The following is a 22,447-nucleotide window of genomic DNA, read 5'->3' as shown; positions in this document are numbered from 1 at the left end:
TCCCCCTCTTTAAAAATATTCTTAGAGCTACTATCACAAAAAACTAAATTTCAGTAATGTGTCTCAAAATGAAAGAGTGAATTCAAGGTAACAGGAATCCACCATTGTCCTGAGTGAAGGGCAGCCGCAGGTGGGGTAGAAAGGCAACCATTCCTTCCCTTTTCACATAGAAAGGAGTCCCAGAAGGTTGCTTTAAGACAGGGCTTTAATCATTAATGCAGCTTAGAGAACACAGCAATCCTTGCATTTTGGCAAGTATCAAAAGGTGGCCAAGATCTCCTTTTGCTCCCCGTGGTGTGATGCTATTGGAGGTCAAAGGGAAATAGCAGAATGGGCCATTTGAATCCCCTAACCAAAAACAGAGCCCTGAGCCACATGGAAGCACATGGGATCAGTGAATGTGAAGGAATTGCCTCAGTGGCCCAGATTGGCCAGGCCAAGCCCTGCCCCCCAGACATAACCTAGTTCTCCATACTTCTTCAGACTATGTGACTTGGCTGCCATCTTTCTCCCACAGTACTTCATGTGTATAAATAAACTTCCCTAGTGGGATCAGAGGCAGTTCCCATTCCATATGTGTGCCGTTGAGCCCTGCTAAATGAGCTCAAGTGCCTTGGGAAAACAGGCATGTGGAATGAAGGCAAGGAAGAGGCCTGGAGTTTCCCAACCAACCATTTCAATGTGTTTGCTCACAGTTCCCATCACCCCTTAGTCAGAAAGGCTCAGGAGAGCTATTTTCTTTTCTAGTCCAGTCCTTCCATATAAAGAATTTCTGGTGTAGAAGCTCCCTCTCCCAAGGCAGATTACTAATTTACACTCTTAGGCAGTTGCCTGGGAGCACTTCAAAGTCAGATGACTTGTCTAGAGTCACACAACCAGTGCATATCAGAGGCAGGACTCTTCCTGATTTCACGTCTGGCCCTTGGCAGCCCACCTTGCCACATCACCATCATATAATGACAAAGTACAAGAAGACCGTTTCCAACAAATGCCTCTCCTGGTTGTTTCACATGGGCATTTACATAAGTTCAAAATGGAACTTAATTTTTGAAATACTTGGGGTACCATGATCTTATGCACAAATGATATATAGATACAAATCTCTCATGATTTTGGCAAAAGTGGATGTTCCCTTAGGTGCCCCTCTACAATCATGAAGGGTGCAAAATACTCTGGTAAGCTTCCAGCTGCACAGTACTAGCACGCTTGCTGTGGCTGGAGTACAGTGGGGTTTTGTTTTATCTTTATGGCATTTTGTAGAGATAAGAAGTGTGTGTCTTGTCCCTTATCGAAAGAATCGTCATTGTTCAACTAGTTCTCATTGCCACGCAGAGTTAGTTACCTCAGTCTGTTGGCTCACCTCTGCAGAAGTGGCCATCATCTCTGACTATCTCTATGTGACCTTGCAACCTGAACCTGCTTTCTCCTCTGAAAAATGAGAGAGCTAGATTAGGTGACCTCTGACATCCCTTCAATGATCATCGTATGCCCTATCCTAGGGCAGCCTTCAGGATCTGCACCCATACCCACGTCTATAACTTGTGTTATTGGGATTTTCCAATGGCTTAGACCCTTCCCACCTAAACAAAGATGATCTGTGAGAGGATGCCTTGGAGGTAATTATTGGTGGAATGAAGATAAGTTTAGCTTGTACTTCTGTACTGTCTAGTGCCGTTTTCCCACTTTGGAGTCCCAGAAGTCAGGAGATGCTCTTCCTAGTTGACGTTTATCCATTGGAGACCATGGTTCATGAAGAAATTGGAAGTCTTCACCTCACTTCTTTCCATTGAATTAATTTATGTGCCAAGCCAATTTTGAAGTTAACAAGCTTTATTGTCCAAAATGAGGACCATCTTGCTGGGCTACTTAGTATCCTAGAATTAGAGCTGGAAAGGACCTCAATGATTATTCAGTCCAACCCCTCACTTTACAGAGAAGGAAACTGAGACCCAGAAAGTTTAAGTGACTTGCCCAGGGATGCACAGTAGCCTGTGTCTTAGGCAGAATTCTAACCCAGATCTTGTCGATTCCATGACTGTGCTCTTTCCAGTCCACCATATTTCATTACCTTTGAGGGGCTCCTCAGTGAGACAAGCCCAGCCCTGAATCAGAGCTCGACTTGTTTATAATTGAGGGGATGCACCCCCCAGCCAGCCTTGTGTTGACCTTAGCTAAATGGACTCATTGAATAACACTCATCAGCAGATTCGTGCAATCTGTGAGAAGTGGGCACAAATCAGCAGAATTTTAGCTGTGAATGCAAATGCCCATTTCCTGTTGTCCTCCGGGTATAGACAACAAAAGTTCATTTTTGTTTTTTCCTACTTTGATCCTTACGCTCTGTGATTTCATCATTGTGTGTGCCACAGCCTCTCCTGCCTTCTCAATCTCTGAAATTCTTGTCCAGGTTTTCCCTTGCACCTTCTACAGAGCCTTGACCTTAATGTTTTTCCTAAAAATGAAATAAATCACACATTCTAAATGTTTCTGCTATGTGATAGCAAGAGTAACAGATGCAAAAGCTGAGAGTAATGTGCCATTACTGTCTGGTAAAATGGCCTGGCTTTTTCATAGGATTTTTGGGTAGAATTTTAGTATTTCCATAGAATTGGTGTTTTCCTTCTTGTGGGGATTTGTGCAGCTCACTGAATCACTCTGTGCCTGAGGGAACTAGGGAACTCTGTAAATGAAACTAGGAGTGCTTGGGAACCTGTATGCTTGACATCTTTTAAGACAGCAGCATGGTAGGCAGCTGCCATATTCTCCCTCATAACTGCCAATGTCAGAAACTGGATACAGGATGTTAGTCTAATGCAACCTTTCTTATATCCTTGTAAATTTCCCAGTCTTTGCAAAGATAAGAATACCTTTCCCATACTTCACTTGTTGATATTTGGTAAGGATGAGATGTTTAAAAACTCTGAAGGATATTGATGGTGTGGTCACCGCTGATGATCTCCCCTTCGAAGTGAGACAAAAGCAAGTACAGAAAAATTAAATACTGAGCAAGGGTAGGGGTAGGGGGAGATGGAGAGTAGGAAATTATCATAAATGTCCGTCATCTGCTCCACTGCTCACTTGAAGTGTGCAATGCAGGAGCTAGAGGGCTTGGATTTCTCTCTTTGTTCACAGCTCAACGCTTTTACCCAGTTTTGCTTTCTCCACCTTTAACATACCCTGCCCCATTTCTGCTAGATCTTGATATATGAACTACTGTAATATTTGCCAGCAATGCTCTGGTTGGGTTTTTTTTCCCTGGATGACTGAAATAGGATGCTGAAGCAATGGGATGGCTGCCCACTTCTTCAATTAATCAGATGCTCTGAATGGGTACCAGGGAGGGAGGGGGGAAGGGGAGCACTTTCTGGTGGATGAAGGACCCCTTGGGAGACTTCTCTGTTCCTAACTTTGATGACTTTCAATGGAATCTAGGACAGATAATGTTCTCTCTATTCCACCACCGCTGCTCCCAGGCCTTTATTAAGTGCATGCTACGAGGTTTCATGAGACCTTTCTTGATACAGAACTCAGGATGAGCCTGGAAATGGGAAACTGAGTTATCATCCCCACCATCCTCTGGGGTCAAAGGCAGCTAAAGCAGGGAAGCCTGTCCAACATCCCACTACACCGAGTGGTTTGTTTGGTTTTTCCCCCTATACAAACTCAGTTGTGGCTCTTTGGAGCCATGCACTTGGAAGTCAAAATCACTACCCCAGGAGGTTAAATATTTGGCTTGTATTAAGTAAGCACCTTCATGGACCCCTTCTGCTCTGCCGTATAGAGAAAGGAAGAAAGCATTGGGCTCACCTTCCCCCTCCCTACACCTACCAAAAGCCTGTGTATACATGTTTTAATGAATGTAGCTGAAAGTGTAAATACTTTTTCAAAATAAATTACATAATAGTTTAATTTTTTAAAATCACGAAGAACCATTACTAGCCACTATTACTATTTCTTTGTATACTTATACTTTTGCAAAGTATTGGAACAAATATATAGTTTCTGGACACCATCTTTGTACTAGGATGGGGAGGGGAGGGTACTGTGTATATTATGTTTAACTTTCAAGTGGTTTGAAAGGTTTTGGAATGTTAATGTCTTTTCCCACCTCCTCTGTCATCCCCCACTCCCTGTTTCAGACAATCTTCTTACATGACAGACCGAAGAATAAGGACCAGTTGGGTTGGACTGTCCTCCAACCAGCTGGTGAAAGAAAAAACACCCAGAGGAGTTTTCCACAGAAGCCTGGACTGTTCACTTGCCACTTACCTCCTCATTGCATTCTTTATACTGTTTTTCATTCTTTGAAAAATAAAGAAGGATGAGGAACACTTTTGTGTGATCATTATTACTCCTGGAACTGACTTGGCAGTGGGGAAGGGGAAATGGACTTTTCTCCCTCCGAGAGAATCTGATGGTCCAGGACACTGGCATTATTTTCAATAAGGATTCTAGGTTTTCAAGCTAGAAGGAGCCTGTGGAATCATCTAGGCCAAAGAACCCATTTCACAGAAGACCAAGAAACTTGCATGAATTCAAGCATGACTAGTAGTTACAATAGCTAACATATGACACATGAGTGTTTGCAAGAACTTTCCATAGATTATCTCAGGCGATCCTCACAACAACCCTGGAAGGTCAATGCTACTATCATCCCTGTTTTATAGGCTGGAATGAGCTCCAGAGAGGTTAGGTGAATTGCATGGGGTCCATTCCACAATCCAGCTCAGCTCTTCCTGACTCCCAAAGCCAATGCTTTATTACCTCCACCACAATCCTCATGGCAGAGCCAGGACTCATTCCAAGGCCTTGTGACTCCAGATTGAGCAGTCTTCCCTTGATGTCAACTTGAAAATGTAGTGATTTTCATACCTTTGATCAATATATTTCCACTTTCAGATGGGGTCAGTACTCCTTTTCACCCCAATCTCTACCCATAAGCTTTAACACACAATGCGTTCCAACATACTCACACATGTATGTACACATGCATGATATCCGAGTCCATATATATTGGGACAATCAAAGAGGAAACTCAAATTATATATACTTGAAGACCTTTCAGAAGCTAGGGTTGGCCAGCCTGACAGACTTAGCTGAATGTCCTTGACTCAAGGATGCCACAGGAAGCAGCAATGATCATTCACTTTCCTTTAGTACCTTAATGTTTTAAAAGTCCTATCCATTGCCACCTGGGTCATCTCCAGTCATCCTGTTAAATATCAGGTCACTGGATCCAGACAGCTCTAGGGAAGAAGGTGAGGCTGGTGAGCCAACTGCAAGGCATGTCATCGTTTCCCTGATATCCTGGTCCTCTTCGAGAATGAAGGACAAACACAACAACGAGGTTTAAAAAGTCCTGTCCACTCAACACCATTATGAAGTAGGTCTTGCAAGCATTATGCCCATTTCATAGATTAGGAAACTGATACTCTGAGTGTTTTAAGTGACTTGATCAAGCCCTTCACATAATAAGCCTCAAGAGCCACACATTTGAATGCTATTAATTCTTCCAAAGGGTAGAATTCAGGTTGGAGACTTGGAACTTAACTGTGCTACTCTCACAATCTGGGCCAAGGACCAGGTCATGAAGAGGCAACCCTAGTACACTGGAAAGAGTCCTGCTCTTGGAGTTAGAAGACCTGAGTGCAAATCTCACCTTCATCATGCGATATCCTTAGTAAGCTCTTCTGGACTTGGGTTTCCTCATTTGTAAAGTACAGGGATAGATGTAAATGACCTCTGAAGTCTCATCCATTTCAAAATCTGTGCATCCTATGATCTTCAATGTCTTTTTCTATCCTCTTCTTCTACTCTATAAGTTCACAATGGGTTTCCATATTAAAAAAATAGAAATATCACTGCTGAAGAGCTAAGATTGTTCACTAGATGGCACTAGAGCCTTAGTCAGGTATGACAATTAGCCTACTTGCCAGTTGCATAAATATATAACATTCATTGCAAAAACAAAACCAAAAAAGAGAGAGAGGGAGAGAGAGAGAGAGAGAGAGAGAGAGAGAGAGAGAGAGAGAGAGAGAGAAAGAGGGAAGGAGGAAGGAAGGGAAAACTATCAAAAACTATGAAAAATGTGATCTAAAATCATTAATGGATGCAAATTAAGACAACTTTTGAGCTTTGCCCCCTCTATCAGATTAGCAAAGATGATAAATACTCTTTAAGTATTTATATTTATATCAAAGTAGTCATTGCTGGTGGACTATGTGAAGATACATACAAAACCCCTGTTGTTGAAGATATGAATTGCCCCAATTCCTCTGGAAAGCTATTTGTATTTATTCAAGAATGTTTATTAAATTGTTCATACCCTTTGACACAGAACATAAACTTCAAGTAGACCAAAAATAGAACAGCCCAAGCCCGCCCAAGTAGTAATAGCAATGCTTCTTGTGGTAGCCAAGAAATGGAAACAAAGTGGCTGTCTGTCAAATGGGAATGACTGAGAAATGTGTGGGAACACATATAAGAGGTTAAAATAAAAGAGAAATCAATAGAAAATTTCAACCAAAATAGAGTATGAGAAATATTTCCATATCTTAGGATTCAGAACTCGAAAGGCCCTTAGAAATCATCCAACTCAAGGCCTTTGTTTCACAGATGAGAAAACTCAGGCCCAGAAGGAATTAAGGGAGAGACCTCTGATTCTCCTTTTCTTGCCCTTTGAGGTTGTCTTCAGTGACATTTACCTGGGGATTTCACAAACGACACAAATATTTTTTTAATTAAGATTTTTTATTTTTACTTTGCAACACTCAGTTCCACATGATTTTGAGTTTCAGATTTTCTTCCTCACCCTCCTCCTCTACTCCCCCAGATGGCATGGAATCTGATACATCTTCTGCATATAACTTCACATTAAACTTATTTACACAATAGTCAAGTTGTAAAGAATAATGACCAATGGAATGAATCATGAGAAAGCAGAAACAAAAGAAAAGGAAAAAAAAGGAGAGCAAATATTTTGCCTCAATCTGAATTCAGACTCCACATTTCTTTCTCTGGATGTAGCCGGCTCTCTCCCTCATGGGTCCTTTGGAGTTGTCTTTGAACCTTGTATTGCTGAGAAGAGCCAAGTCTACCAAGTTAGTCATCACAGAATCAATATATCTGTGGTTATCTACAATGTTCTCCTAGTTCTGCTCTGCTCACTCAGCATTATGTCATGTAGGTTTCTCCAGGTTATTATGAAGTCTATCTTCCCCATTTCTTATAGCACAATAATATTCCATTACATTCATTTACCACTTCTTCAGCCATTCTCCAATTGATGGGCATCCTCTTGATTACCAATTCTTTGCTACTACAAAAAGAGCCACTATAAATATTTTTGTACATACTTGTCCCTTTCCCACTTGTGTGATCTCTTTGGGATACAGTACTAGAAGTAGTATTGCTGGGTCAAAGGGTATGAACATTTTTATGGCCCTTTGGGCATAGTTCCAAATTGCTCTCCAGAATGGCTGGGTCAAATACAGAACTCAAGAGAGACATAAAAAGGTACATAGGAGGAAAAAAACTAGTTAATCAGAAAGGCTAATTAATTACATCCTTATATAAGATTATTTTGTTTTATATATGTTATATATATATGTCAATCTTGAGAATAATACAGTTATTATGACAATTGAAAGGGATATTTATAGACTGGTGGCTGTCAGTATAAAATAACTGATATAATGATAAAATATAATTAAGAGATATAAAGGGATGATTCTGGGAGAAGGAGGTAGTAGAAAAGGGTAAATTATATCACATGAAGAGGCACAAAAACATATTATAGTAGAGGGAAAGAAGGGAGGGAGAAGAGTAGTATCTGAGCTTTACTCTCATCAGATTTGGTTCAAGAAGCGAATAACATACCCTGATAAGTATAGAAATCTAACTTGTCCTACAGGCAGTAGGAGGAGAAGGGGAAAGAAAAGGGAGGGAAGCAGAGAAGAGGCTGGATCAGTTCACAAGTCCACCAGCAATGTACCAGTGTTCCAATTTTTCCACATCCTCTCCAGTATCATTTTTCTGATTTGTCATTTTAGCCAATCTGACAGGAGAGATATGGTACCTAAGAGTTGTTTTGATTTGCATTTCTCTCATCAGTAGTGATTTACAGCAATTTTTCATATGCTTATAGATCTTTAATTTCTTCCTCTGAAAGCTGCCTGTTCATATCCTTTGACCATTTCTCAATTGGGGAAAGACTTATATTCCTATAAATTTGGCTCAGTTCCCTGTATATTTTAGAGATGAGGCCTTTATCCCTCCCTTCTGACCACCTCCCTCCCCTCCCCTCTCCTCTCCTCTCCTCCCCTCTACTATGTTTTTGTATTTGAAGATCAAATTTTCCATTGAACACTGGCCTTTTCATCAGGAAGGTCTGGAATTCCCTTATTTCATTGAATGTCCATCTCCTTGCCTGGAAAATTATGCTCGATTTTGCTCGGTAGTTGATTCTTGGTTGTAGTCCAAGCTCCTTTGCCTTTCGGAATATCATATTTCAATTTCTCCTGTCATTTAATGTAGGAGCTGAAAGATCCTGCGTGATCCTGACTGTAGTTCTGTGATATATGAATTGTTTCTTTCTAGCTGCTTGCAGTATTTTCTCCCTGACCTGGTAGTTCTGGAATTTGGCTATAATATTTCTTGGAGTTTTCAATTTGGGATCTCGTTCAGGGGGTGATCGGTGGATTCTTTGTATGATGATTTTACCCTCTGGTTCTAGGACCTCAGGGCAATTTTCCTTAAGGATTTCTTGGAAGATACTGTCCAGGCTCTCAGGTAGACCAATAATTCTTAGATTTTCTCTCTTGGATCTATTTTACAGGTCAGTTTTTTTTCAATCAGATATTTCACATTTTCTTCTATTTTTTCATTCTTTAGATTTTGTTTCACTGATTCTCGATGTCTCATAGAGTCATTAGCTTCTCCTTGCCCAATTCTAATTTTTAATGTATTGTTTTCTTCCCTTAACTTCTCTATCTCCTTTTCCATTTGGTAGATTTTACTTTTCAATGAGACATTTTCTCCATTTATATTCTGATTCTCCTTAATCATTTCACCAATTTTACTTTGTAAAGATTTGTTTTCAACAGTGAATTTTTTTTTCCATTTTTTCTTTTACCTCCCTAATTTGGTTTTTAAAATCCTCCTTGAGTCCTTTCAAGAATGCTTTTTGGTCTGGAGACCAGTTCACTTTCCCTTTTGAGGTTTCAGTTGTGAGTATAGTGTCCATGGTGTCCTCTTCTGAATTGGTATTTTGATCTTCCGTTTCCATAATAGGAATCAATGGTCTTTGGCTCTTTAGTGTGTTTTTTCATGGCGGTTGTTTTTTCCTCCTGGCTTCTTTTTTTCTGGTCTTGTACTACAATTTATTACTTAACTTATCATGGCTTCTATTTTTTTATACTTGTTGAGAGACAATTTACTCTGCCAAATTAGACAGACAAATTAGACAATTGGGTGTGGTACAATATCATGCAATTTTTCTGTGTGTATTTTGTTTAGTATGTTTAGGTTTCGGCATTGATTTTCACAAGAGTTTGAATTACAAATTTTCTCCCCATTTCTACCCCCTCCCACTCCAAGATGGCATATATTTGGATTGCCCCATTCCCCAGTAAGCTCTCCCTTCTGTCACCCCACTCCTCCCATCCCCTTTTCCCTTACTTTCTTGAAGGGTGAGATAGATTTCTATGCCCCGTTGCCTATATAACTTATTTCCTAATTGCATGCAAAAACTTTTTTTGAACATCTGCTTTTAAAAATTTGAGTTCCAAATTCTCTCCCCTCTTCCCTCCCCACCCACTCTCCCAAGAAGGCAAGCAATTCAACATAGGCCACATGTGTATCATTATGTAAAACCCTTCCACAATACTAATGTTGTGAAAGACTATCTATATTTTTCTCCTTCCTATCCTATCCCCCTTTATTCACTTTTCTCTCTTGACCCTGTCCACTTTCAAAAGTGTTTGCTATTGATTACCTCCTCCCCCTATCTTCTCTCCCTTCTATCATCCCCCTTTTTTATTTCCTTCCTCCTTCTTTCCTGTAGGGTAAGATACCCAATTGAGTGTTTATGTCATTCCCTCCTCAGGTCAAATACAATGAGAGCAAGATTTACTCATTCCCCCTTACCTGCCCGCTCTTCCCTTCCTACAGAACTGCTTTTACTTGCCACTATTATGGGAGATAATTTACCCCATTCTCTCAATATATTCCTCTCTCATTCCTTAATTTGATTTTTTTAGATATCATCCCTTCATATTCAACTCATCTTGTACCCTCTGTCTATATATATATATATATATATATATATATATATATATATATATATATATATATATATATGTATGTATGTATGTATGTATGTATAGTCCCTTCATCTACGCTAATACTGAGGTCTCATGAATTATACACATCATCTTTCCATATAGGAATGTAAACAAAACAGGTCAACTTTAGTAAGTCCCTTATGGTTTCTCTTTCTTGTTTACCTTTTCATGCTTCTCTTCATTCTTGTGTTTGAAAGTCGAATTTTCTATTTGGCTCTGGTCTTTTCACTGAGAAAGCTTGAAAGTCCTCTATTTTATTGAAAATCCCTATTTTGCCTTGGAGCATGATACTCAGTTTTGCTGGGTAGGTGATTCTTGATTTTAATCCTAGTTCCATTGACCTCAAGAATATCATATTACAAGCCCTTCAATCCCTTAATGTAGAAGCTGTTAGATCTTGTATTATCATGATTGTGTTTCCACAATACTAAAATTGTTTCTGTTAGTGCTTGCAGTATTTTCTCCTTTATCTGGGAGCTCTGGAATTTGGCAACAATATTCCTAGGAGTTTTCTTTTGGGGATCTTTTTCGAGAGGTGATCTATGGATTCTTTCAATTTCTATTTTACCCTCTGGCTCTAGAATAGCAGGGTAGTTCTCCTTGATAATTTCTTTAAAGATGATATCTAGGCTCTTTTTTTGATCATGGCTTTCAGGTAGTCCAGTAATTTTTAAATTATCTCTCCTAGATCTATTTTCCAGGTCTGTGATTTTTCCAATGAGATATTTCACATTGTCTTCCATTTTTTCATTTCTTTGATTCTGTTTTAGAATATCTTGATTTCTCATAAAGTCACTAGCTTCCACTTCCTCCAATCTAATTTTTAAGGTAGTATTTTCTTCAGTGGTCTTTTGAACCTCCTTTTCCATTTGGCTAATTCTGCCTTTCAAGGCATTCTTCTCTTCATTGACTTTTTGGACCTCTTTTGCCATTTGAGTTAATCTGTTTTTTTTTTAATGCAATTTATTTATTTAACATATTTGGTTTTCAGCATTGATTTTCACAACATTTTTAATTACAAATTTTCTCCCCATTTCTACCCTCCCCCCCACTCCAAGATGGCTTATATTCTGGTTGCCCTGTTCCCCAGTCAGCCCTCCCCTCTATCACCCCCCTCCCCTCTCATCCCCTTTTCCCTTCTTTTCTTGTAGGGCAAGAAAAATTTCTACGCCCCATTGCCTGTGTATCTTATTTTTAGTTGCATACAAAAACTTTTTTTTGTTTTTGAACATCTGATTTTAAAACTTTGAGTTCCAAATTCCCTTCCCTCTTCCCTTCCCACCCACCCTCCCTAAGAAGTTGAGGAATTCAACCTAGGCCACACATGTATTATTATGTATAACCCTTCCACAATACTCATGTTGTGAAAGGCTAACTACATTTTGCTCCTTCCCAACCCATCCCACTTTATTGAATTTTCTCCCTTGACCCTGTCCCCTTTCCAAAGTGTTTGTTTTGATTACCTCCACCCCCATCTGCCCTCCCCTCCATCATACCCCCCTTTTATTTATTTTTTATCTTCCTCCCTCTTCTTTCCTGTGGGGTAAGATACCCAACTGAGTATGTATGGTATTCCCCCTCAGGCCAAATCTGATGAGAGCAAGGTTCACTCATTCCCCCCTCACCTTCCCTCTCCCCTCCTCCCATAGAACTGCTTCCTCTTCCCACCTTTATGCGAGATAATCCACCCCATTCTATCTCTCCCTATCTCCCTCTCTCAGTATGTTACTCTCTCATCCCTTAATTTCATTTTATTTCTTTTAGCTATCTTCCCTTCATCTTGAACTCACCCTGTGTCTGCTCTCTCTCTTTTACATATATATATATATATATATATAAACACATATATATATATATACACATACATACACATACATATACACATAGATATATACATACATACACATTCACTTAGATATATACATAAACATATATATACATATATATATATATATATTCATATTCCCTTCAACTACCCTAATACTGAGGTCTCATGAATCATACTCATCATCTTTCCATGTAGGAATGTAAACAAAACAGTTCAACTTTAGTAAGTCCCTTGCAATTTCCGTTTCTTGATTACCTTTTCATGCTTCTCTTGATTCTTGTGTTTGAAAGTCAAATTTTCTATTCAGTTCTGGTCTTTTCACTGAGAAAGCTTGAAAGTCCTCTATTTTATTGAAACTCCATATTTTGCCTTGGAACATGATACTCAGTTTTGCTGGGTAGGTGATTCTAGGTTTTAATCCTAGCTCCATTGACCTCCAGAATATCGCATTCCAAGCCCTTCGATCTCTTAATGTAGAATCTGCCAGATCTTGGGTTATTCTGATTGGGTTTCCACAATACTCAAATTGTTTCTTTCTGGCTGCTTGCAGTATTTTCTCCTTGATCTGGGAGCTCTGGAATTTGGCAACAATATTCCTAGGAGATTTCTTTTTGGGATCTATTTGAGGAGGCGATCGATGGATTCTTTCAATTTCTATTTTGCCCTGTGGCTCTAGAATATCAGGGCAGTTCTCCTTGATAATTTCCTTAAAGATGGTATCTAGGCTCTTTTTTTGATCATGGCTTTCAGGTAGTCCAATAATTTTTAAATTCTCTCTCCTGGATCTATTTTCCAGGTCAGTGGTTTTTCCAAGGAGATATTTCACATTGTCTTCCATTTTTTCATTCCTCTGGTTCTGTTTTATAATATCCTGATTCCTCATAAAGTCACTAGCTTCCACTTGCTCCAATCTCATTTTTAAAGTAGTATTTTCTTCAGTGGTCTTTTGGACCTCCTTTTCCATTTGGCTAATTCTGCCTTTCAAGGCATTCTTCTCCTCATTGGCTTTTTGGAGCTCTTTTGCCATTTGAGTTAGTCTATTTTTTAAGGTGTTGTTTTCTTCAGTGTATTTTTCAGTATTTTTTTGGGTCTCGTTTAGCAAGTCATTGACTTGTTTTTCATGGTTTTCTGGCATCCTTCTCATTTCTCTTCCCAATTTTTCCCCTACTTCTCTAACTTGCTTTTCCAAATCCTTTTTGAGTTCTTCTATGGCCTGGGGCCAGTTCATGTTTTTCTTGGAGGCTTTGGTTGTAGGCTCTATGACTTTGTTGTCTTCTTAAGGCTGTATGTTTTGGTCTTCTTTGTCACCAAAGAAAGAATCCAAAGTCTGAGACTGAATCTGGGCGCGTTTTCGCTGCCTGGCCATATTCCCAACCAACTAACTTGACCCTTGAGTTTTTCAGTGGGGTATGACTGCTTGTAGACTAACGAGTTCTATGTTCTACGTTTGGGGGGGAGGTGCCAGCTCTGTCAGAGCCGCACTCCTCCTTCCCCAGGAACCCCCAGTCCAGGCTGGGCTTAGATCTTCAGCAGGCTGTTGCACTCCTGCTCTGATCCGCCACTTAATTCCTCCCACCAAGTGGGCCTGGAGCCAGAAGTAACAACAGCTGTAGCTGCCCCACCTCTGCTGCCCCCGGGGCTGGAAGCCGAACCGCGAACTCCTTCCACTCCCGCAGCTTTTCCCACTAACCTTCTCCGCAGTCTTTGGTGTTTGTGGGTCGAGGGGTCTGGTAACTGCCGCAGCTCACATATTCAGGGCGCTAGGGCCCCCTCCGCCCGGCTTCTGGTCTGGATCGTCCATGCCGCTCAGGCTGGGCTCTGCTCCACTCCGTTCCCAGCTCCCAGCTCCGTGTGGAATAGACCTCACCCAGAGACCATCCAGGCTGTCCTGGGCTGGAGCCCTGCTTCCCTCTGCTGTTCTGTGGTTTCTGACGTTCTAGAATTGGTTCAGAGCCATTTTTATAGGTTTTTGGAGGGACTCGGGTACGGAGCTCACTCTAGTCCGTGCTTACCAGCCGCCATCTTGGCTCCGCCCCCCGGAAAAAAACATTAATTTCATTTGAGCTGAAGTCTCTAGGTCCTTTTTCTAATAGAGGGACACCATTCCTCTGCTGTATAGGAAAGAGAGGTTACTTGGGAGCAAATGTCATTGTCTAAATGACACATTAAACTCAGGAACTTGGCCTATCTTTCAAAAGTCCCCATTTGTGAGATGGAATTATCTCTTCCTGGAGCAAATACTGCACCTTTCTATCTCTGAGCCACCTCTGAACATTGCCGCAAAGAATTCAAGTTATCTGCTTCCGAGCTGAGTCTACAAGTCTCTGGCAATTGTGAAATAGGTCAGCACATTTCCACGATGCGTGGGTTGAGGTGGTCAATGTCAAGTGGGAAGGTTTGTTTCTCATGTGGGAAAGCAGCATAAAACACTGTTAGCAAAGAGGGGTAATGAGCAAATAAGATGATTGTCCTAAATCATCTACCTGACATGGAACCATGGAACTATGTGTTATTAATTGTATGAGAGCTGGGGACCCTCTTACCTACATCTCCCAAAGCATAGGCACAAGCCATAGGCAAGTTCTTCGCAGATTTCCTAGAGCAAATTCTGGGTGAGAATAAAATGAACCAAATAGATGATATTAGGTGCAATCCTTAAGCACTAAATGAATAGGGAATGTTCTTTTTTCTTCTCATTTGAAATTCGATAGAGCTCAGATAAAATGGTCACAGGATAAGTCCCCATCCTGCTATTCCTTTATGTTTAATGTCTGGCAGATTTATATTGGATAAAATGATTGCTTCTGAAATTGAATACCAGGTTGTGAGATGCCTTGAGCTTCTTGAGGTCAATGATTGTCTTTTGCCTCTTTCTCTATCCCCAAATGCTTAGCAGAGTTTCTGACACATGTTCAGTAACTTTCAGTCATTGCTGACCCTTCATGGCCCCCTTTGGGGTTTTCTAGGCAAAGAAACAAGAATCATTTTCCATTTCCTTCTCCAGTTCATTCGACAGATGAGGAAACTGAGGCAAACAGGGCTAAGAGACTTGCTTAGAGTCACACAACCAGTACGTATCTGAGGCAAGATCTGAACTCAGGAAGATAAGTCTTCCTGATTCCAAGCCCAGCATCCTATCCACTGTGCCAGCTAACAGCCCCTTTGACAGGTTACTAAACTAGCAAGAGAGAAGGGTATTAGGAATACAACTTACTTAGCTTTTAGTAAATTTTTTATATCTCAAGCTATTCTTTTAAAGAAAATGCAAGGATACAGATCTGATGATGACAGAGTCTGATTGATGGATTCAGAACTGTTTGGATGGCCAGACTCAAAGAGTAGCTATTAATGGCTCAGTGTCAAGGAGACAGGAGGTCTACAAAGGAGGGCCCCAGCAATCTGGTCTTGGCTGTACCTGGCACAGTGGAGGCACTTGTAATGCCAAACTGAGTGGGACTTTTTACTGTTTTTTTGTTTTGGAGTGCTTCTCAGCACTAAGGCAATCAAGTGCCTGTGAGTCATGCCTTTGTTTCAGTCAAGGGTCTTTGATTGAATCAGGAGTCTTTGATGATCTGTTTAAGCCACGGGAAGGCTTAGGTCACATGGGCTTGAGTCACATGGTTGTGATGCCCTCTGACCCTGAAGAAGTGTATATATACTCTGAGGTTTATCATTTTGCTTTGGGGGCACACTCATTGGAAGTGTTGGGGTGGAGACTCTGGGTAACTGTTAAGGAGACCTCTGGCTTTGAAAAAACATATGTTGCTGCTTTTCTCTCTGATAACTATGTATGCATAGTTTTGGTCAGACAGCTAGAAGCTTGTCTGTTGATTTGTTATTTGCTCTGTTTACATGTTCTCTGTTCATAATTTCTATTTGTATTTGCTTTGAAGTTCCAGGTGCTGACTTTTTCCCCTGAACTAAGTGAATGATAGATGTATGTTTAACGAAAGTAAGAATTCAACCCCTTAAAGTTTCTTTCCTTAGAAAAGCAGATCAAAGAATCTGTGCTAGCAGCTTTCCTGTGTGCTGGTGTTATTGGCCTTACACAGCCACAATACCTCCAAGTAACATTGTTGTTACAGCACTACATAAAGCTAGCTATTATTAATGGAAGAACATGAGCACTCATTCTCAATGAAGAAGAATGCAATATGAAACAGAACTAAGGAAAAAATGCCCCTGAGCTCCTCCATCCCATAAAGGTCAGTGTAAAAAGAAGGATCCTGAAGCCAAGGCCATTTGAGGACACTTGAGACTGACCAATAAGGGAAAGAACAAGGAAATCAGGACAAGGTCAGGGCAACTTTGAGGTGCCCTAGAAGACCAGACTAAGGCCAAAATCCATTGAAGTCAGTAGGGCCACTCCTAAGGTTGAAGCATGAAGCTACAGATCTCTAGGTAAGTGACTGGCTTAGGCCAGTGGAACTGTGGATCTGGGGGACAGTACCTACTATGTGCCATGCACTGGGCTAGCACCTTACAAATATTGTCTCTTTTGATCCTCACGACAACCTTGGCAGGGAGGTGCTATAATTATACCCGTTTTACAGTTGAGGAAACTGTGACAGACAGAGGGTAAGTGACTTGCCTAGCATTATGTAGAGAGTAAATGACTGAAGCCCAGTTTGAATTCAGATCTTCCTAACTCCAGTCCCATCACTTTTGCTGAGGCACCAACTAGCCTCTGAAGATGGACTCATCATAACCAGAAGTCTCCATCAATAGCAATCATCATCATCATTATAATATATCACATATATAATATTATATAATATCAACTATTAATATTATTATTATTTTAATATTATAATTGGTCAAGAACTCATTTATAAAAACTGTTGGGAAAACTGGAATGCAGTCTGACAGAAACTAGGTATAAATCATCATCTCAAACCATATACCAAGTTAAGTTCAAATATGAGTACGTACATTAGACATAAAGGGTTACATCATAAGTAAATTAATGGACCATATAAGAAATTATCAATCAGTTCTATGAATGAGCGAAGAGTTCGTCACCAAACAAAAGATAGCAAGGTTCATAGCAAGTAAACTGGTTGTTTTGATTACATAAAATTAAAGAAGTTTTTCATAAACAAAGTCAATGCAGCTAAAATTTGAAGAGAAGCAGGAAGTAAGGGAGAATCTTTGCAGCAAGTTTCTCTGATAAAGGTGTCATTTCTAAGACATACAGGATTTTGTTTTTCTAAATTTCTCAAAAAGAGAGAGGGAGGTAGAATGAAGAGAGTGAAGAACTGAAAATAAAATAAAATTTAGTTTAAAATAAAATAGTTATAACTTGAGAGTATCTGGAGATGTTAGAAAGAGGATGAGGGCAGCTAGGTGGTGAAGTGAGTAGAGCACCAGCCCTGTAGTCAGGGGGACCTGAGTTCAAATTCAGCCTCAGACACTTGACAAACTTACTAGCTGTGTGACCTTGGGCAAGTCACTTAAACCCAAGTGCCCTACCTTCTCCCTCCAAAAAAAAGTAGGAAGAAGGTAAAGAAAATTTATTTTCTGATGGAACGTGGCTTTCATCTTATGGACATGTTGACTTCTTCCCAGAGTCTTTCTCCCCTTTCAGGAACTCCACCTTAAAGAGAATCTCAAAACTTGTGTCTTCTCCCTTGAAGCTGGAAGACAAAAGAATAAGAATCTTTCTTCTTTCAAGGTCTCACCAACTCCATCTTTCATACATGCTTGGTGCACTGAGCTATGAATCTCCACCAAGGAAGAGGACTTTAGGCAAATGAATTTGAGCTCCTGGTTATTGTTACCAGAATGGCCTTTGTTTTCTTTGAATGACTCAGCTTACCTCATTGAGCCTCGCTGGACGCTGTGGCTTGCTTTTCCGGGGCAGGAAGCCCAGCGACCATGCCAGGAATCAGAGAACTTCCTGTGTGATGAGTCATGGGGCTGGCTGAGGGGAGGTGTTAACTCCAGAGCCACACCCTATTGGGTGTTAACCTGGTCTACACTAGGGGGAGGGGCCAGCTCAAGAACCAATCAGCTCTGGTCATTCAGGCGGTGCTTGATGATGTCAAAAACTCTATAAGAGGGGAGAGGACAGCTTGAAGATCCCCTTTTTTTCCTTTTCTGGTTGCCGCAGCAGCTGTGGGGAGCTTGACTCGGGGCCAGCCCTTGCTCTTGGGCCGAGCCCAGATGCTGGTAACTATGAATTGTATTGGGTCTGTCTGTTGATATTTGTAATTTGTTTGTATTTTGGTTTTGAGGTTCGGGATGCTGGTTTGTTTTCCCCCGAACTAAATGAATGTTTTGAACCTCAGGGTGCTGGCTTTTTCCCCTGAAGTACGTGAATGAATCTGTATTTGGTATATCTCTTGATGCTTGTCTCTTTGCTCCCCTGAACTAACTGAATGCTGGCGTTTTTTCCCCTGAACTAAATGAATGTTGTCTGTATGCTAACTGAATGCTGGATTAAAGTAAGCTGGTCAACCCCTTCACCATGCTTTCCTTGTTTAAGCAGATAAAAAGAACCTGTGCTTTCCCAGTGTTCCAGCAGCCTCCTGGGTGCTGGCTGTGGGGGGATCTTACACCCCCACAGGAGCTGCTAGCTAGGTTGTTAAAACACATTAAGATTGAGATTACAGGATTCTAGATCTAGAATGAGAATTCTCAATTCTCAAATTCAACTCCCTGGTTTGGCAAATGAGGCACTGAGGCCTCAGGAGATCATGACTTATCCAAGAATACAAAGGTAGTGAATGGCCAAGGAGAGATTGCAGCCCAGGTCCTCAGAGACTCCAAATCCAGCTCTTTCCCTTCGCTGACTCCCACAAGGTCAAGATATTGTTGTGATCTCCACCAAAACATTAAAAGACCTGGAGGAAGCCCTTCTCCATGTTGGATAGACCATTCTTTAGTAATAGCCAACATTTTGCATACCTTTCCAAGGCTGCAAAACAGTTCTCATTTATTGCTTCAGGTGAGGCATGCATTACAAACACTATCAGCTGCTCGGTATGGTGGACAGAGTGCTGAAGCTGAGGTTGAGGGACCTGAGTTTGGATCCTGTTTTTTTAAAATTTATTTATTATTTTTAGTTTTATGCATTGATTTCCACAAGATTTTTAATTACAAAGTTTCTCCCAATTTCTACCCTCCCCCCCCACTTCAAGATGGCATATATTCTGACTGCCCCATTCCCCAGTCAGCCCTCCCTTCTGTCAGCCCACTACTCCCGCCCATCCCCTTTTCCCTTACTTTCTTGTAGCACAAGATAGATTTCTATGCCCCATTGCCTGTATATCTTATTTCCTAGTTGCATGTAAAAATAACTTTTTTTGAACATCTGCTTTTAAAATTTTGAGTTCCAATTTCTCTCCCTTCTTCCCTCTCCACCCACCCTCCCTTAGAAAACAAGCAATTCAACATAGGCCACAAGTGTATCATTATACAAAACCCTTCCACAATACTCATGTTGTGAAAGACTAATTATATTTTTCTCCCTCCTATCCAGTCCCACTTTATTCAATTTTCTCCACTGACCCTGTCCCTTTTCAAAAGGGTTTGCTTTTGATTACCTCCTCCCCCTATCTGCCTTCCCTTCTATCATCCCCACTTTTTTATCCCCTTCCTTCTTCTTTCCTGTGGGGTGAGATACCCAATTAAGTGTGTATGTTATTCCCTCCTCAAGTCAAATCCGATGAGATCAAGATTCACTCATTCCCCCTCACATGCCCCCTCTTCCCTTCCTACAGAACTGCTTTTTCTTGCCACTTTGATAGAAGATAATTTGCCCCATTCTATCTCTCCTTTTCTCCCTCTCTCAATATATTCTTCTCTGATCTCTTAATTTTATTTTATTTTTTAGATATCATCCCTTCAAATTCAACTCACCCTGTGACCTATGTCTATATATATTTGTATATTCCCTTCAGCTACCCTAATACTGAGGTCTCATGAATTACACACATCATCTTTCCATGTAGGAACACAAACAAAACAGTTCAACTTTAGTAAGTCCCTTATGATTTCTCTTTCTTGTTTACGTTTTCATGCTTCTCTTCATTCTTGTGTTTGAAAGTCGAATTTTCTATTCAGCTCTGGTCTTTTCACTGACAAAGCTTGAAAGTCCTCTATTTTATTGAAAATCCATATTTTTCCTTGGAGCATGATACTCAGTTTTGCTGGGTAGATAATTCTTGGTTTTAATCCGAGCTCCATTGACCTCGGGAACTTCATATTCCACACCCTTCGATTACTTAAGGTAGAAGCTGCTAGATCTTGTGTTATCCTGATTGTGTTTCCACAATACTCATATTGTTTCTTTCTGGCTGCTTGCAATATTTGCTCCTTGATCTGGGAGCTTTGGAATTTGGTGACAATATTCCTAGGAGTTTTCTTTTTGGGATCTTTTTCAGGAGATGATCTGTGGATTCTTTCAATTTCTATTTTACCCTGTGGTTCTAGAATATCAGGGAAGTTTTCTTTGATCATTTCTTGAAAGATGATACCTAGGCTCTTTTTCTGATTATGGCTTTCAGGTAGTCCAACAATTTTTAAATTATCTCTCCTGGATCTATTTTCCAGGTCAGTGGTTTTTCCAATGAGATATTTCACATTGTCTTCCATTTTTTCATTTCTTTGATTCTGTTTTAGAATATCTTGATTTCTCATAAAGTCACTAGCTTCCACTTACTCCTATCTAATTTTTAAGGTAGTATTTTCTTCAGTGGTCTTTTGGACCTCCTTTTCCATTTGGCTAATTCTGTCTTTCAAGGCATTCTTCTCTTCATTGGCTTTTTGGAGCTCTTTTGCCATTTGAGTTAGTCTATTTTTTAAGGTGTTATTTTCTTCAGTATTTTTTGGGTCTCTGCTAGCAAGTCACTGACTTGTTTTTCATTGTTGTATCACATCACTCTCATTTCTCTTCCCAATTTTTCTTCTTCTGAAAGCTGCCTATTCACATCTTTTGACCATTTATCAATTGGGAAATGGCTTGTATTGTTATAATTTTGACTCAGTTCTCTATATATTTGAGAAATGAGGCCTTTATCAGAGAGATTGGCTGTAAAAGTTATTTCCCTACATTCTGCTTCCCTTCTAATCTTGGTTGCATTAGCTTTGTGCAAAAAACTTTTTAATTTAATGTAATCAAAATTATCCATTTTGTATTTCATAATGTTCTCTATCTTTTGTTTGGGCATAAATTCTTCCCTTCTCCATAAATCTGACAGGTAAACTATTCCTTGCTCTCCTAATTTGCACATGGTATCACCCTTTAGGTTTAAATCATGTACCCATTTTGACCTTATCTTTGTATATGGTGTAAGATGTTGGTCTATGCCATAGTTTCTGCCATACTATTTTCTAGTTTTCCCAGCAGTTTTTGTCAGATAGTGAGTTCTTATCCCAGAAGCTGAAGTCTTTGGGTTTATCAAAGAGTATATTACTATAGTCATTGACTACTGTGTCTATGTACCTAAGTTATCGCACTGATCCACCACTACATTTCTTAGCCAGTGTGAAATATTTTTGATGATTTCTGCTTTATAATACAGTTTTAGATCTCATACTGCTAGGCCACCTTGCCCTTCAATTTTTTACATTAATTCCTTTGATATTCTGGATCTTCTGTTCCTCCCAGTGAATTTTGTTATTTTCTCTAGCTCTATAAAATAATTTTTAGTTGTTTGATTCGTATGGCACAAAATATGTCAATTAATTTAGATAAAATTGTCATTTTTATTATATTAGTGCTGCCTATCCATGAGCAACTGGTATTTTTCCAATTATTTAAATCTGCCTTTATTTTTATGAAAAGTATTTTGTAATTGTGTTCATATAGTTCCTGGGTTTGTCTTGGCAAGCAGACTCCCAAATATTTTATATTGTTTACAGTAACTTTAAATGGAATTTCTATTTCTCGCTGTTGGGCTTTGCTAATAATATATAAAAATGCTGATGATTTATGTGGGTCTATTTTATATCCTGTAACTTTGCTAAAGTTGTTAAATATTTCAAGTAGCTTTTTACTTGATTCTATAGGATTCTTTAAGTATGCTGTCATATCATCTGCAAAGAATGATGGCTTTGTTTCTTAATTGCCTATTCTAATTCCGTCAATTTCTTTCCTTTCTCATTGCTAGAGCTAACATCTCTAGTACAATATTAAATAACAGTGGTGATTATGGACATCCTTATTTCATCTTTGGTCTTATTAGGAATGCTTCTAGCTTATCCTCATTACATATAATGCTTGTTCATGATTTTAGAGAGATGCTAGTTATCATTTTAAGTGAAACTCCAT

The 22,447-nt window shown here is 39.9% G+C and overlaps 1 protein-coding gene across 1 annotated transcript in view; it reads right to left on the bottom strand.

Moving 5' to 3' along the window:
- Positions 1-5,665, bottom strand: part of LOC118853297 (zinc finger FYVE domain-containing protein 26-like) — a 62,235-nt gene extending 56,570 nt beyond the window's left edge. The window contains 2 exon segments of the mRNA XM_036763317.1: positions 4,153-4,203; positions 5,660-5,665. Of these exon segments, the coding sequence (XP_036619212.1) occupies positions 4,153-4,203; positions 5,660-5,665 (57 nt within the window).
- Positions 5,666-22,447: the final 16,782 nt, after the last annotated feature.

This window comes from Trichosurus vulpecula, chromosome 6, assembly GCF_011100635.1.
Source record: "Trichosurus vulpecula isolate mTriVul1 chromosome 6, mTriVul1.pri, whole genome shotgun sequence".
In the NCBI taxonomy this organism is placed as follows: Eukaryota; Metazoa; Chordata; class Mammalia; order Diprotodontia; family Phalangeridae; genus Trichosurus; species Trichosurus vulpecula.
Note: the sequence above shows the minus strand (reverse complement) of the source record. Positions and strands in the feature narration are given on the sequence as shown.